Source organism: Pseudorasbora parva, chromosome 15 (assembly GCF_024679245.1).
Source record: "Pseudorasbora parva isolate DD20220531a chromosome 15, ASM2467924v1, whole genome shotgun sequence".
NCBI classification, from domain to species: Eukaryota; Metazoa; Chordata; class Actinopteri; order Cypriniformes; family Gobionidae; genus Pseudorasbora; species Pseudorasbora parva.
The window spans coordinates 45,512,747-45,525,328 of NC_090186.1; the positions used below are offsets into that span (position 1 = coordinate 45,512,747).

The 12,582-nt window shown below is 44.1% G+C and overlaps 2 protein-coding genes across 15 annotated transcripts in view; one reads left to right on the plus strand and one right to left on the minus strand.

Annotated features, from left to right (window-relative positions):
• LOC137041748 (zona pellucida sperm-binding protein 4-like) overlaps window positions 1-4,910 on the plus strand; it is a 206,948-nt gene extending 202,038 nt beyond the window's left edge. For 8 of the 13 annotated variants that reach the window (XM_067418366.1, XM_067418369.1, XM_067418367.1 and 5 more), the window contains 8 exons: window positions 3,074-3,383; window positions 3,463-3,650; window positions 3,717-3,814; window positions 3,911-4,068; window positions 4,151-4,343; window positions 4,413-4,560; window positions 4,643-4,715; window positions 4,800-4,910. In XM_067418366.1, coding sequence (XP_067274467.1) covers window positions 3,074-3,383; window positions 3,463-3,650; window positions 3,717-3,814; window positions 3,911-4,068; window positions 4,151-4,343; window positions 4,413-4,560; window positions 4,643-4,715; window positions 4,800-4,876 — 1,245 coding nt within the window. In that variant the 3' untranslated portion in view covers window positions 4,877-4,910. Of the gene's footprint in view, window positions 1-55; window positions 167-2,849; window positions 3,384-3,462; window positions 3,651-3,716; window positions 3,815-3,910; window positions 4,069-4,150; window positions 4,344-4,412; window positions 4,561-4,642; window positions 4,716-4,799 lie in introns of those variants that run through there. The other 5 variants (XM_067418365.1, XM_067418384.1, XM_067418385.1 and 2 more) reach the window with 3 other exon arrangements.
• evlb (Enah/Vasp-like b) overlaps window positions 1-12,582 on the minus strand; it is a 58,487-nt gene that overhangs the window by 32,812 nt on the left and 13,093 nt on the right. For both annotated transcript variants that reach the window (XM_067418396.1, XM_067418395.1), the window contains exons 2-3: window positions 8,373-8,541; window positions 7,274-7,451 (exon numbers count right to left, since the gene is read on the minus strand). In XM_067418396.1, coding sequence (XP_067274497.1) covers window positions 7,274-7,451; window positions 8,373-8,541 — 347 coding nt within the window. The remainder of the gene's footprint in view (window positions 1-7,273; window positions 7,452-8,372; window positions 8,542-12,582) is intronic.

Sequence of the window (12,582 nt, forward strand, 5' to 3'; positions counted from 1 at the left end):
GAACCAGGAGAATTTGGTTTAAATGCCCCTCACGATTCTGCCATTTATTTTCCAGGAAGAGATGCTGATGTCAAGACGATCTCTAGTGGACAAACTGTGGTGTCTAGTGGAGGTGTTACCCTGGTCATGTGACTTTAGTGGTCTTAATAAACTTCTTGAAACTAAACAGCAATGTCTCTTTGGTATTGATTTCCAATACCTATGGCTCTTTCATGACTGTTCTCAGTTTATTGGGCCACTACCAACCTAAACCACACTAAGATTATTTACACTGGGTTGACTTGAATTCTAATTTACATGTGTAAACTCACACCTGTCACAGTCAAGGGTCTATCCATATAATCCTCCCCTGCTCACTTGTGGAACACCTCAAACTGGTGACAAGGATTATCCTCCACCTTGGTATCAAATGCACTTCTGTCAGGACACATAGTCAGATGATGGACAATTACCATATAGTTTAGATTGGAGGTATGGCCCTGTTCTGGGCAAGAACTCCCTGTGCATCATGAATAAGAGCAGTGATAGACCCACACAAATCAATGCTGAGATTCCCCCCCCCCCCCATCACAACTAATGGAGACTAATCTCATGAAATGTATTACACTCCAATTCGTATTGCATTTTGGCATGCTATCAAGATGCATAATTGCTTTTTAGCATGTTTATCAAAGCTGTTTCATACTATCCCCTACACTGCCCCTACCCCTAAACTTACCCATCACACACTTCCCCTAAACCTATGCATAGCAAACATTCTGCAATTGTACTTTAAAAATAAAAAAACACTTTAGTATGTATATAAATCCTTTTAACTTACATTGTGGACACATTCTGAATGTGTAACTCAAACTCTTCCCTTAACCTACCCATTTGTGTATTATAAAAAACAGGATATAACAGGCAGATACAATTGCAGGCACAATTTATTCGGAACATACAAATATTCCAAGTGTTCTGAGGCCCAACGATTTATTTGTGAAGAAAATCCCTAAAAGCGATCAAAACGTCCAGTCCATCCGCCAAAGATTAATACATTTCAAATATTGCCGCCGAAAGAAACGTCACGTCAGCTTTGACTGCATTGGCTGTTGTGTCTCGTGACTAATTGCGTCATTACATCAGCTTTGATTGTAAAATGCCATTAACTCTCGAGTCTCGTGACTGATCGCGTCATTCTAAACTTGTCGTATGTATCATTTAAATCAGAAATATTAACGAGTGCGCGTGTTCTGTTCACAAAGCGGTGCAATCTTCATTTCAACGACTAAAACATTAAGATATATTGCATGACTTCAGAAGACTTGGAATGCAATATGAGTTAATACTTTTATACAGTTTTTTGGTCCGTTTTTGCAATAAATACATGTGACTGTACAATTATTTGCCTGCTACGTGTTTTATATTGTTGAGAGTGGGTAGGTTTGAGGTAGGAGTGGAGTTAGTTGCTCCAAAATATAAAATTAGGCTATAAATATTAATTCTGTGAGATCAGGTTGGTAGAATCACACGGCGTAGACATACACGCGAAATCACACGCCGTAGACATACACACGGAGATGATGGTTTCTTTGGGCATAGACATACACGCGGAATCACACAGTGTAGACATACATGCAGATAGCTCAAAATGCGTACAGATAACATGCCACTTGGCTTTAGAAAGTGGCGTGTATGTTTACGCAAAGTCATGATGTCATGTTGAGTAATGCAAGCTCTGATAGGCATTGTATTCCTATGGGTAGATGTACTCAGCTGATGAGAGCTTTACTATCATGACCTGTCAGAACTAACGGGGACAGGAATTTACATTGGCAATGAATGGAATAAGACAGTGGACATGGTCATCAGTGCTAAGAATGAGGAAAACATTCCCTGTCCTTCATCTCTTGTTCTCACAGTTTATGCAATAAGTAGTTTCCACCTTTTAAACTGGAGTTCATATCTCTTCTGATCATGGGATGTCCATATTAAGTACATGATTACAAAAGTGTCCTAGCTCCTACTTTCTTTATGTTGCTAAAAAGTGGCTCTCCCTTGTGATGTTTTAACATAAATATCTTTGACTTTTACAGAGCCAGTTCTGGAGGAACACTAGCCCAGTATGGGGAGATTACTTAAAGGTCTCTCTGATGAGTCAGATAGGGTTTAAAAGCATTGCAGCCGGATAAAAGGTATTCTGACATCAACACTCCCATTGCAGAGTGAGAGATGAGGCAAAGCCACCTTATTTGCTTTTACTTTATTAAGGACAAGTCATCACCACTGCATTGCTTCCTGTCTGTGGCTCCAACACCTAGTTATCTACTAGGGCAGCGCAGGACATTTGCCTTGCCCAGGAGTAAAACAAAACGACATTCACTTTCTTTCATCCCACATGCTCTTAAATTGCTTTAAAATGAACTTTTAGGTGTCTGATTGTACGAAGTCTATTTCGGCTATATTTTTTGTGTATTTGGGCTATATTACCTCACAGATTTTAATGATAATATTATATCAGTTTTTGGATTGTACTTGCTTTTTAGATTGTTTTAAACCAGGCATATAATGCTAGTTAATACTTCAGCATGTCTAAAAGCAAAGCGGAGAGAACCAAACATCTACCCAAAGTACATTGGGCATGCTCCTGTAGCAAACCTGAGAAGTAACCTTTTTACTTGTGTTCGCTATGAAAAATCTGACTAATTGGAGTCAAGAAATATCATGCGTATAATTTTGAGAACCAATGAGAATCTTCTGGTAGCATAAGCTCCCATTTGGGCAAGTCTGGAGAATCATGACTGTTAATGAAGAGGGAGGGATTATCGTTAATTAGCCAAAATCTGTAGAATACAAAAAGACCAAAGGGCAGCATCTCAACAGTGTGACTAGCTGTTGAACAATGGCAGGAAGTTGGTGTGCAGTGCAGTCTCTGGCACTTTGTGTGTGGTTTTGTGCTTTCTGTCATGCTGTTCCACAGTGGAGTAACCTGCCCCAGAATCCTCAAGCTCTGATGTTACAGCAAACTGACCAGCGGCTTCAGAAGCAAGCTAGTCAGTCTCCTCAGTGGGTTCAACAGCAAGCTAGTCAGCAGGTTCAGAAGCAAGCTAGTCAGTCTTCTCAGTGGGTTCAACAGCAAGCTAGTCAGCAGGTTCAGAAGCAAGCTAGTCAACAGGTTCAGAAGCAAGCTAGTCAGTCTCCTCAGTGGGTTCAACAGCAAGCTAGTCAACAGATTCAACAGCAGGTTCAGTCTAAGCAGCCAGTGGTGCAGGCAGAGCCCCTTGACAAATGTGCTGTAGCTGATTATGAGCAGATCCAATGTGGCCCAGCTGGTACCAGTGGTGCTGAGTGTGAAGCGCTCAACTGCTGCTTTAACGGACAGCAGTGCTACTATGGGAAGGCAGGTAAGAGTGTTGAGTCAATGTAAAGGGGTTCCTGTTAAACTTCTCTTCAGCAATAACCTGCTCTCTTACCCTGTTCCAGTGACTGTCCAGTGTATAAGAGATGGTCAGTTTGTGGTAGTGGTGGCTAGAGATGTTACTCTGCCTCGATTGAGCCTGGATTCAGTCCGTCTCCTGGGTGGAAATGACCCACCTTGCAGTCCTGTGGGATCCACACCTTCCTTTGCTATATACCAGTTCCCTGTCACTGCATGTGGCACGAGCATGATGGTGAGTAGCTGCTTGTGCTTCTGTTCTGCTTAGAATGGACTGGATGCCAACAGTTACTATTTGCAGGAGGATGGTGGATATGTGGTGTATGAGAACAGGATGACCTCCTCGTATGAAGTGGGCGTCGGACCACTTGGTTCCATCACAAGGGACAGCCATTTTGAGTAGGTGTTTTTTTTTTTTTTTTTTTTTTTTTTTTTACACTTGTAGCATTTGTCAAGTATTAACATTTATGCTAAAGCTCCCTGTTTGTTGTCCAGGCTTCTCTTCCAGTGTAGGTACTCTGGTAGTTCTGTGGAAGCTCTGGTTGTGGAGGTCAACACTGTTCCTGCTCCTCCACCAGTAGCTGCTTCTGGACCCCTCAGGGTGGAGCTTAGACTGGCTAATGGTCAATGTGTCACCAAAGGCTGTGCAGAAGGCAAGTGTCTGTCCAAGTGTGGAGGATTTTCTACAAGTTCAGGTTGCAGCAGTTTCTGATTAAACGCTGTGTTCTTACTCAGGGGACGAGGCGTACACATCTTACTACAGTGACGCTGATTATCCGGTCACCAAAGTCCTGCGGGAGCCGGTGTTTGTTGAGGTGCGTGTTTTGGAGAGGACTGACCCCAACATTGTCCTGATGCTGGGACGTTGCTGGGCGACATCAACCCCCAGTCCACTCAGTCTACCCCAGTGGGACCTTCTGGTCGACGGGTGAGTAAGGCTGGTCTTCATCCGGCTAGTGTGCTGTAAGGCCTTTCTGACTGCCCCTTTGCCTTCCAGATGCCCTTACCGGGATGACCGTTACCTGACCACACTGGTTCCGGTGGCTGGATCTTCTGGTCTTCAGTTCCCAACCCACTACAAGCGCTTTGTTGTTAAGATGTTCACATTTGTGGATCCAGCATCACTGGCTCCTCTGCAGGAAACCGTATGCTCCACAGCCTTGCCTGAACCCTTAATAGTCTTTTTATAGTGGTTTCTGTGGCTTGACCCTTTTCCCCCTCTGTTAGATCTTCATCCACTGTAGTACAGCGGTGTGCCATCCCTCTTCTGGCATCTGTGAGCAAAGCTGTGCTAGGAAAAGTGAGTGCTAGCTGTAAATGATTTCAGGAACTGTGCGGCTTTGATTTTTAAATGCCCCTCACGGTTCTGCTATTTCTTTTCCAGGAAGAGATGCTGACGTCAAGATGATCTCTAGTGGACAAACGGTGGTGTCTAGTGGAGAAGTTACTCTGGTCATGTGACTTTAGTGATCTTAATAAACTTCTTGAAACTCAACATTAGTGTATTTGGTTTTGCTATCGGATTGGGTTTTTTGTTTTTAATGGGGCCACTAAACAAATTCCATTTGATTCAAGGTTGTGCTTGACTTGAGCAGATGTTTTACTTCAAGCCATTTAATGGCCTAACTCCGTGTCTTAATGGCTGGAATAACTACACATTAAATGTGCCCAAGTTCCTCTGAGCTAAAGTCAGATATTAATGTTGTTTGACGGCTCTTTTAGTCATAGAATTACAGCATTGTATGTAGGTGTCAACCTGCATTAAATCTCAATTTTGGGATTAAAGGATTGGACTAGAGTAATTTCTTAGTGTTTAACTACTGACAGTTTGGAAGAATAGTCCCAAATGGACTTGATTTCAAAGCCACGAACCCCTGTTCAGGTGCACATCTAAATTTCAATGCAGAAAAGTGCTAAAGCGGTTCCACAAGGGAAAATGTTTATTTACCATTTATTCAGGCGGTTTCTTTTTACCCTTAATTTCCATGATCTAAAGCATGTGTCCCCAATCTTGGTCCTGGAGGGCCACTGTCCTGCAGAGTTCAGTTCCAACCAGTTTCAGGGGTTTGTTGGGGTTGCAGCTAATTCCTGCAGGACAGTGGCCCTCTAGGATCAAACCCAGGTGCCCAAAAGTACCTGGGCACCTGGGTTTGCTTGACATCAGTTTTGTTTGGATGTGACTGCGGTCTTCTGAACTTGGGTGTGCACCTGTGAACTGTACACAAGTCTTAGGTCTAGGGTTAGTTTTATGTGAACTCCGGTACGGTTCGCTGCTGATGTGAATGCAATCGTACTAAATATTAATCACATGAAGATAAAATGTTTCACTCATTTACCTGACGAGTGTCACTGACATACTGCAAGCAGAGAGCTATAGATCTCATTTCTGCTCATCTTTGGTGCTATTTAGAGCATTTGCAGTGCATTCGCGGCAGATAGACGCAAGTGCCATTACGTACAGAAGCTTTAGTTAAAAAACAAAAATATAAGTGACGGGAGCAAAGCTAAACATTTCGCCGCCTCCACGTGCACTGTCGTTACTAAGCAACAGGGTAAACCGCTGCGGCTTTGATGACGCAAACCATATAATATGAAGCAATCGAGCTCAGGTTCAGTCCAGTTGTGATTTGAAACTGTGTTATGTCTACTTGTATTATTATGCTGCTATATTAGGATTATATATTCAGTGGCATAAAATAGTCTTAAAATGATTATCGTTTATTGCAATTATTTCTGGGATGATATATCGCGAAACAAAGTAATTGTGAGAGGCCTAGTGTGAAAACACACATTAAACTGATCACTTAGGAATCAAAACTCATTGTTTTCAAAAACACTCTTGCAAACTTCTGTCCATTATAACATATAAAGACAGCCTTCATGCTTTCAATGTGGAACTAGGGAAAGCTGGACAGACCTTCTCAAATATTATAAACCGAAACATAAACAGATCAGAAGCAACCTCAGACAGTCACTACGTCAGATTTCAAAGCAATTGATGGTAAAATCGTGAAGGAAACTGCACAGCATCTGAAAACATCATTCCTGCACCCTTGTCTCATTCCTCGCATTCAGAACAGATTTAAAGTCCTGTTACTCGTTTATAGATCACTCAGTGGCCTCGGACTTCAGTACTGTGTGTGTGTGGCTAATCATTTAATGTTTGTGTGTAGAGTTACTATTGATCTGACTGTACTGTTGCTGTTCTATGTGTACTGAACTGAGCTGGACACTGATATGATTTATTGCAGAACTCGTTTCATAATTAATGTACTTTACAAAAGTTATTAAACCGAAATTAATCAACACTGAACTGACTTCAGCTGCACAATGACACTGTACATCATTTAATTATTTTCCTGTTATCACTGTAAAGCTGCTTTGAAACAACCTGTACTGTATAAAACACTATACAAATAAAGCTGACCTGACCCTAGAAACCACACATTACACCCTAGCAACCACACATTACACCCTAGCAACCACATAGACAGAGAGCTGTACCTACAGGACATGTTGAAGAGGACGAAGCGGCCGTTGCAGACACAGATGCAGAAGCACTGGCAGATCCACTCTGTGATCATCTCTCAGCTGAGCCTCATCATGTCCTGCGCTCACACACACACACTCTACCTTACACACAGTGTCCTGCGCTCACACACACTCTACCTCACACACAGTGTCCGCTTACTGACGAGCGTAACACACACCTGCATGACAACAGCAGGCCGACGGTGGCCCAGAGGCTCCTGTTTCTGCTGCACGTGCGTGGGTGTGTGTGTGCGCGTGTGTGTGAGAGAGAGAGAAAGAGAGAGAGAGTGTGTGCGTGTGCGTGTGGGTGCGTGTGTGTGGGTTTACCTCCATCTTGGCTGCTGAGCACGTTGAGGGCGAACAGCATGGCGTTGGAGAATGTGTTGGCCTCTTCCTTACTGGCGAAGTTCAGGCCGTACACCTGCCGCGCGTCCCGCCACTGGTGGAAGGTGGGCGTGGCCTGGTTATACTTCAGGCCCTTCACTATGGAGTAGTTGATGACCACCTGCCCCAGAGGTCAGAGGTCAGTGCTAATGTTTATTCTCTAATCCCCTTTTCCCTTTTCTTTGTCTTTCCACACCCAAAGCAGCAGCTCCGAGCCAGGAAAAGGGGTTCATAAGCACCAAAACATTGCTGGTCTAGAGGTAAGAACCGCTTGCGTCAGCGGCTGGGGGCGGGGCTACTGTGACCAGCACAAACTTGGCATAGCAGCTAATCAAGCTAACAGCTGCTCGATTGTAATCTCCGTCTATACACACTATACACACGTCTTCTTACTCAGTATTTTTGTCTTGTTTCTAGTCCAAACATCTAAAAATTCTTAAAACAAGAAGTATTTACTAGACAAGCTAAAGTAATTGTCTTGTTTTGGGGAAAAATAACTCAAAATGAAGAGAGTTTTTGCTTAAAATAAGATAAATAATCTGCCAATGGGGTGAGAAAAATAATCTTGTTTTCTGTTTGAATTAAGATTATTTTTCTCACCCCATTGGCAGATTATTTATCTTATTTTAAGCAAAAACTCTCTTCATTTTGAGTTATTTTCCCCCAAAATAAGACATTAATTTTTAAATGTTTCTTAATGTAAGAATTGTTAGATATTTTGACTAGAAACAAGACAAAATACTGAGTAAGAAAAGCATTTTTTGCAGTGTATATCATGGTGAGCTGCACAAATGTGCTGGATGTGCAGTGTTTTGATGCCGATGTATGATCATAAAGCCATGAGCCATTGATGAAGGCTTCGGCGCTGTGCAGACCGATCGCCGTATCACATTAAAGTACCGTGAGATCACACGACTCCTTATGCTTTGGAATCGCTCACGCGGTATTTTAAAATCATACGCGGATCGGTCCGTGCAGCGCCGATGCATCTCCAATAAGCCTGGAGTGTGTGTGTGTGTGTGTGTGTGTGTGTAAAACGCACCTGCTGGTCCTGCAGTTTGACGCCCACCACACGGAAGGTGTTGTTGGTTGTGTTGTGGTAGATGTTGATCCGGCTGAAGCCCTGCTGACCCGGTTTGATCGGCACCCATTTTTTGCTGGTGTCGTCGTAGACCATAACGGACGCGCGGGCCTGACAGATGCTCTGCTCACTGCAACACACACACACGGCGGGTCAATCAATGATGCTCAATTAATGCCCTCACTCACGTAACCGACCCACACCACCAGCATCAGTCGAACACACACACACACACACACACACACACACACACACACACACACACACACACACACACATAGTATTCATCTCTATCACCTTTACACACTGAACACATCTCAGCCCAGATTATTATCAGTTTGTATCAATCCAATCCAATCCAATCCACCTTTATTTATAAAGCACCTTAAAAACAACACTGTTGACCAAAGTGCTGAACACAATTCACAAAACAAAAACAGCAAAATAGCAATAAAATAAATACAACAATAACAAAGTCAACCCTCAAACTGATCCAAAAGCCAAAGAAAATAAATGAGTCTTGAGACAGGATTTAAAAACAGGGAGAGACTCAGCCAGTCTAATGTGCAGAGGCAGCTCATTCCATAGTCTCGGAGCTGCCACGGCAAACGCACGATCACCTCTAATTTTACGTTTCGTCTTTGGGACGACTAACAGAGCCTGATCTGCCGACCGGAGTGAGCGAGAAGGGGTGTAAGGCACAATCAGATCAGATAAATACTTGGGGGCCAGGCCATGAAGACATTTAAAAACAAATAACAGAATTTTAAAATTAATGCGGAAATGCACAGGTAGCCAGTGTAGGGACTGGAGAACTGGTGAAATATGGTCATGTTTCCGGGTTCCGGTTAAAAGACGAGCGGCTGCATTTTGGACTAGTTGTAAGCGTGCCAGTAGTGATTTGTTAAGACCAGTGTAAAGGGCATTACAATAATCTAAACGAGTAGTGATAAAAGCATGGATTAAAATTTCAAAATTCTGTGGAGATACAAATGGTTTTACTTTGGCTAATTGCCTCAGCTGGAAGAAACTAGTCTTCACCACTGCACTGACCTGAGCATCAAATTTTAAGCAACCGTCCATCTTTACTCCCAGGTTTGTAACCACTGGGCTAATGACTCGGCTTAAACAGCCCAGATCAACAGGCACTCCAGCACCTGAGTCACTCGGACCAAATAACACGAACTCAGTTTTACTCTCATTAAAATACAAGAAATTCATAGCCATCCATGCTCTTACTTCATTTAGACACTCTAAAAGGGTTTTTGACTGGCTTAGCGGCACATATATTTGACAGTCGTCAGCATAAAAATGAAACGAAACATTGTGTCTTCTAAGGATTGACCCAAGAGGCAGCACATACAATGAAAAAAGCAGTGGCCCAAGGACAGACCCTTGTGGGATTCCGCACGTCAGAGGAGCCGAAGTGGACACAGCTTCATTAACTTGAACTGAAAAACTTCGTCCTTCCAAATACGACATAATCCAGGTCAAGGCCATCCCCTTAATGCCCACATTGTTCTCCAGTCGAGACAATAAGATTTGGTGATCAACTGTATCGAACGCAGCCGTTAGGTCCAGTAGCAGCAGAGCAACAGTATCACCCGAGTCTGAAGCCAAAAGAATGTCATTGTAAACCCTCAGCAGAGCTGTCTCGGTGCTATGGGCTGACTTAAACCCAGACTGGAACATTTCGGTAATACAATTATCATTTAAAAATGTGCTCAGCTGCAGATACACAACTTTCTCAACAATTTTAGAAAGCAGAGGGAGCTTAGAAATAGGCCGATAATTAGAGAGCTCAAATCGGTCCAGACCAGGTTTCTTTAACAAGGGTTGAACCACTGCATGTTTAAAACTCACAGGCACAACTCCATTAAGTAAACTGCCATTAACAATATCAAGTATGCATGGAATCAATGTAGGAAGAACCTCTTTAAAAAGACGAGGGGGAATCACATCATTGGGTGAGCTAGTGATTTTCATTTGTCCAATAATTTTTTCTAGAAAAGGCAAGCTAACAGGCTCAAACTGGTTAAAAACAGCAGAACAGGTTACAGAGATGCCAGGGTCATACAGGGGTGGGCCGATAAGGGCCCTAATGCTCTCCACCTTATGGATAAAAAAGTGAAGAAACTCGTCACACATTTCAGTAAATATTATCAGTAAATAAAGAGATGTCACCGCGAGCACAGGTTCAGTCTGGGGTACCTCAAGGCTCAGTGTTAGGACCGCTGCTCTTCACCCTGTATCTGCTCCACTGGGAGATATCATTAGGAAGCATGGCGTTAGTTTTCACTGTTATGCTGACGATACTCAGCTCTATATTTCCTCATATATCTAATTACTCTCAAAGGCCAATGCTGAACAGTTAGTCGATGCGTTCATGAGCTCAAGGCTAGATTATTGTAACGCTCTACTGGGTGGTTGCCCTGCTCGCTTAATAAACAAACTCCAGCTGGTGATAGATAGATAGATAGATAGATAGATAGATAGATAGATAGATAGATAGATAGATAGATAGATAGATAGATAGATAAGACACACACTGAGACACACACACACCATCAGCTGAGACACACACTGAGACACACACACACATACTGAGACACACACACACCATCAGCTGAGACACACACGCACACATCATCAGCTGAGACACACACACACACACACACAGACACACACACATATTGAGACACACACACCATCAGCTGAGACACACACACACTGAGACACATACACACACTCAGCTGAGACACCTACACACCATCAGCTGAGACACACACACACACACACACACCATCAGCTGAGACACACACACACATCATCAGCTGAGACACACACACCATCAGCTGAGACACACACACACACACACACACACACACAGACACACACACACACATATTGAGACACACACACCATCAGCTGAGACACACACACACTGAGACACATACACACACTCAGCTGAGACACACACACACTGAGACACAAACAGACAGACACACAAACACACACTAAGACACACACACACACACTGACACACACACACACAGTGAGACAAACAAACTGACACACACATTCACACTGAGACATAAACACTGAGACACACAAACTGACACACACACATATACACACTCACTCACACTGACACACACACACATATATACACAGTCAATCACACTGACATACACACACACACACACACACACACACAGAGACACATGCTAGTGTGAACTAAGAGACGTGTGATTATGTGAAGATCAGATGATCAGTGTCACTACGAGACGAATCACAGACTCTGAATCAGAGACGCTCGACTACACACACACACACACACACACACTAAGACACACACACACACACTGAGACACACACACACACAGTCCGGTGTGTTACGTAAGCAGTTCTGCAAGCAGGATGTGATGTGTGTGTGTGTGTGTGTGTGTGTGTGTGTGTGTGTGTGTGTGTGTGTGTGTGTGTGTGTGTGTGTGTGAAGCCCAAACTGCTGACAGCACAACTGGAGTGGAAGATTTCTCCGGCTAAATAAAGAATTGAGCTGCAGAAACTTCATCTCTTCTCTCAAGATGGGGGCGGGGCCACCTGTCACTCACAGGAGATCAGCCAATGGGGGCGGGGCCACCTGTCACTCACAGGAGATCAGCCAATGGGGGCGGGGCCACCTGTCACTCACAGGAGATCAGCCAATAGGGGCGGGGCCACCTGTCACTCACAGGAGATCAGCCAATAGAGGCGGGGCCACCTGTCACTCACAGGAGATCAGCCAATAGGGGCGAGGCCTCCTGTCACTCACAGGAGATCAGCCAATAGGGGCGGGGCCACCTGTCACTCACAGGAGATCAACCAATGGGGTCGAGGCCACCTGTCACTCACAGGAGATCAACCAATGGGGGCGAGGCCACCTGTCACTCACAGGAGATCAGCCAATGGGGGCGAGGCCACCTGTCACTCACAGGAGATCAACCAATGGGGTCGAGGCCACCTGTCACTCACAGGAGATCAACCAATGGGGTCGAGGCCACCTGTCACTCACAGGAGATCAGCCAATGGGGGCGAGGCCACCTGTCACTCACAGGAGATCAGCCAATAGGGGCGGGGCCACCTGTCACTCACAGGAGATCAGCCAATAGGGGCGGGGCCACCTGTCACT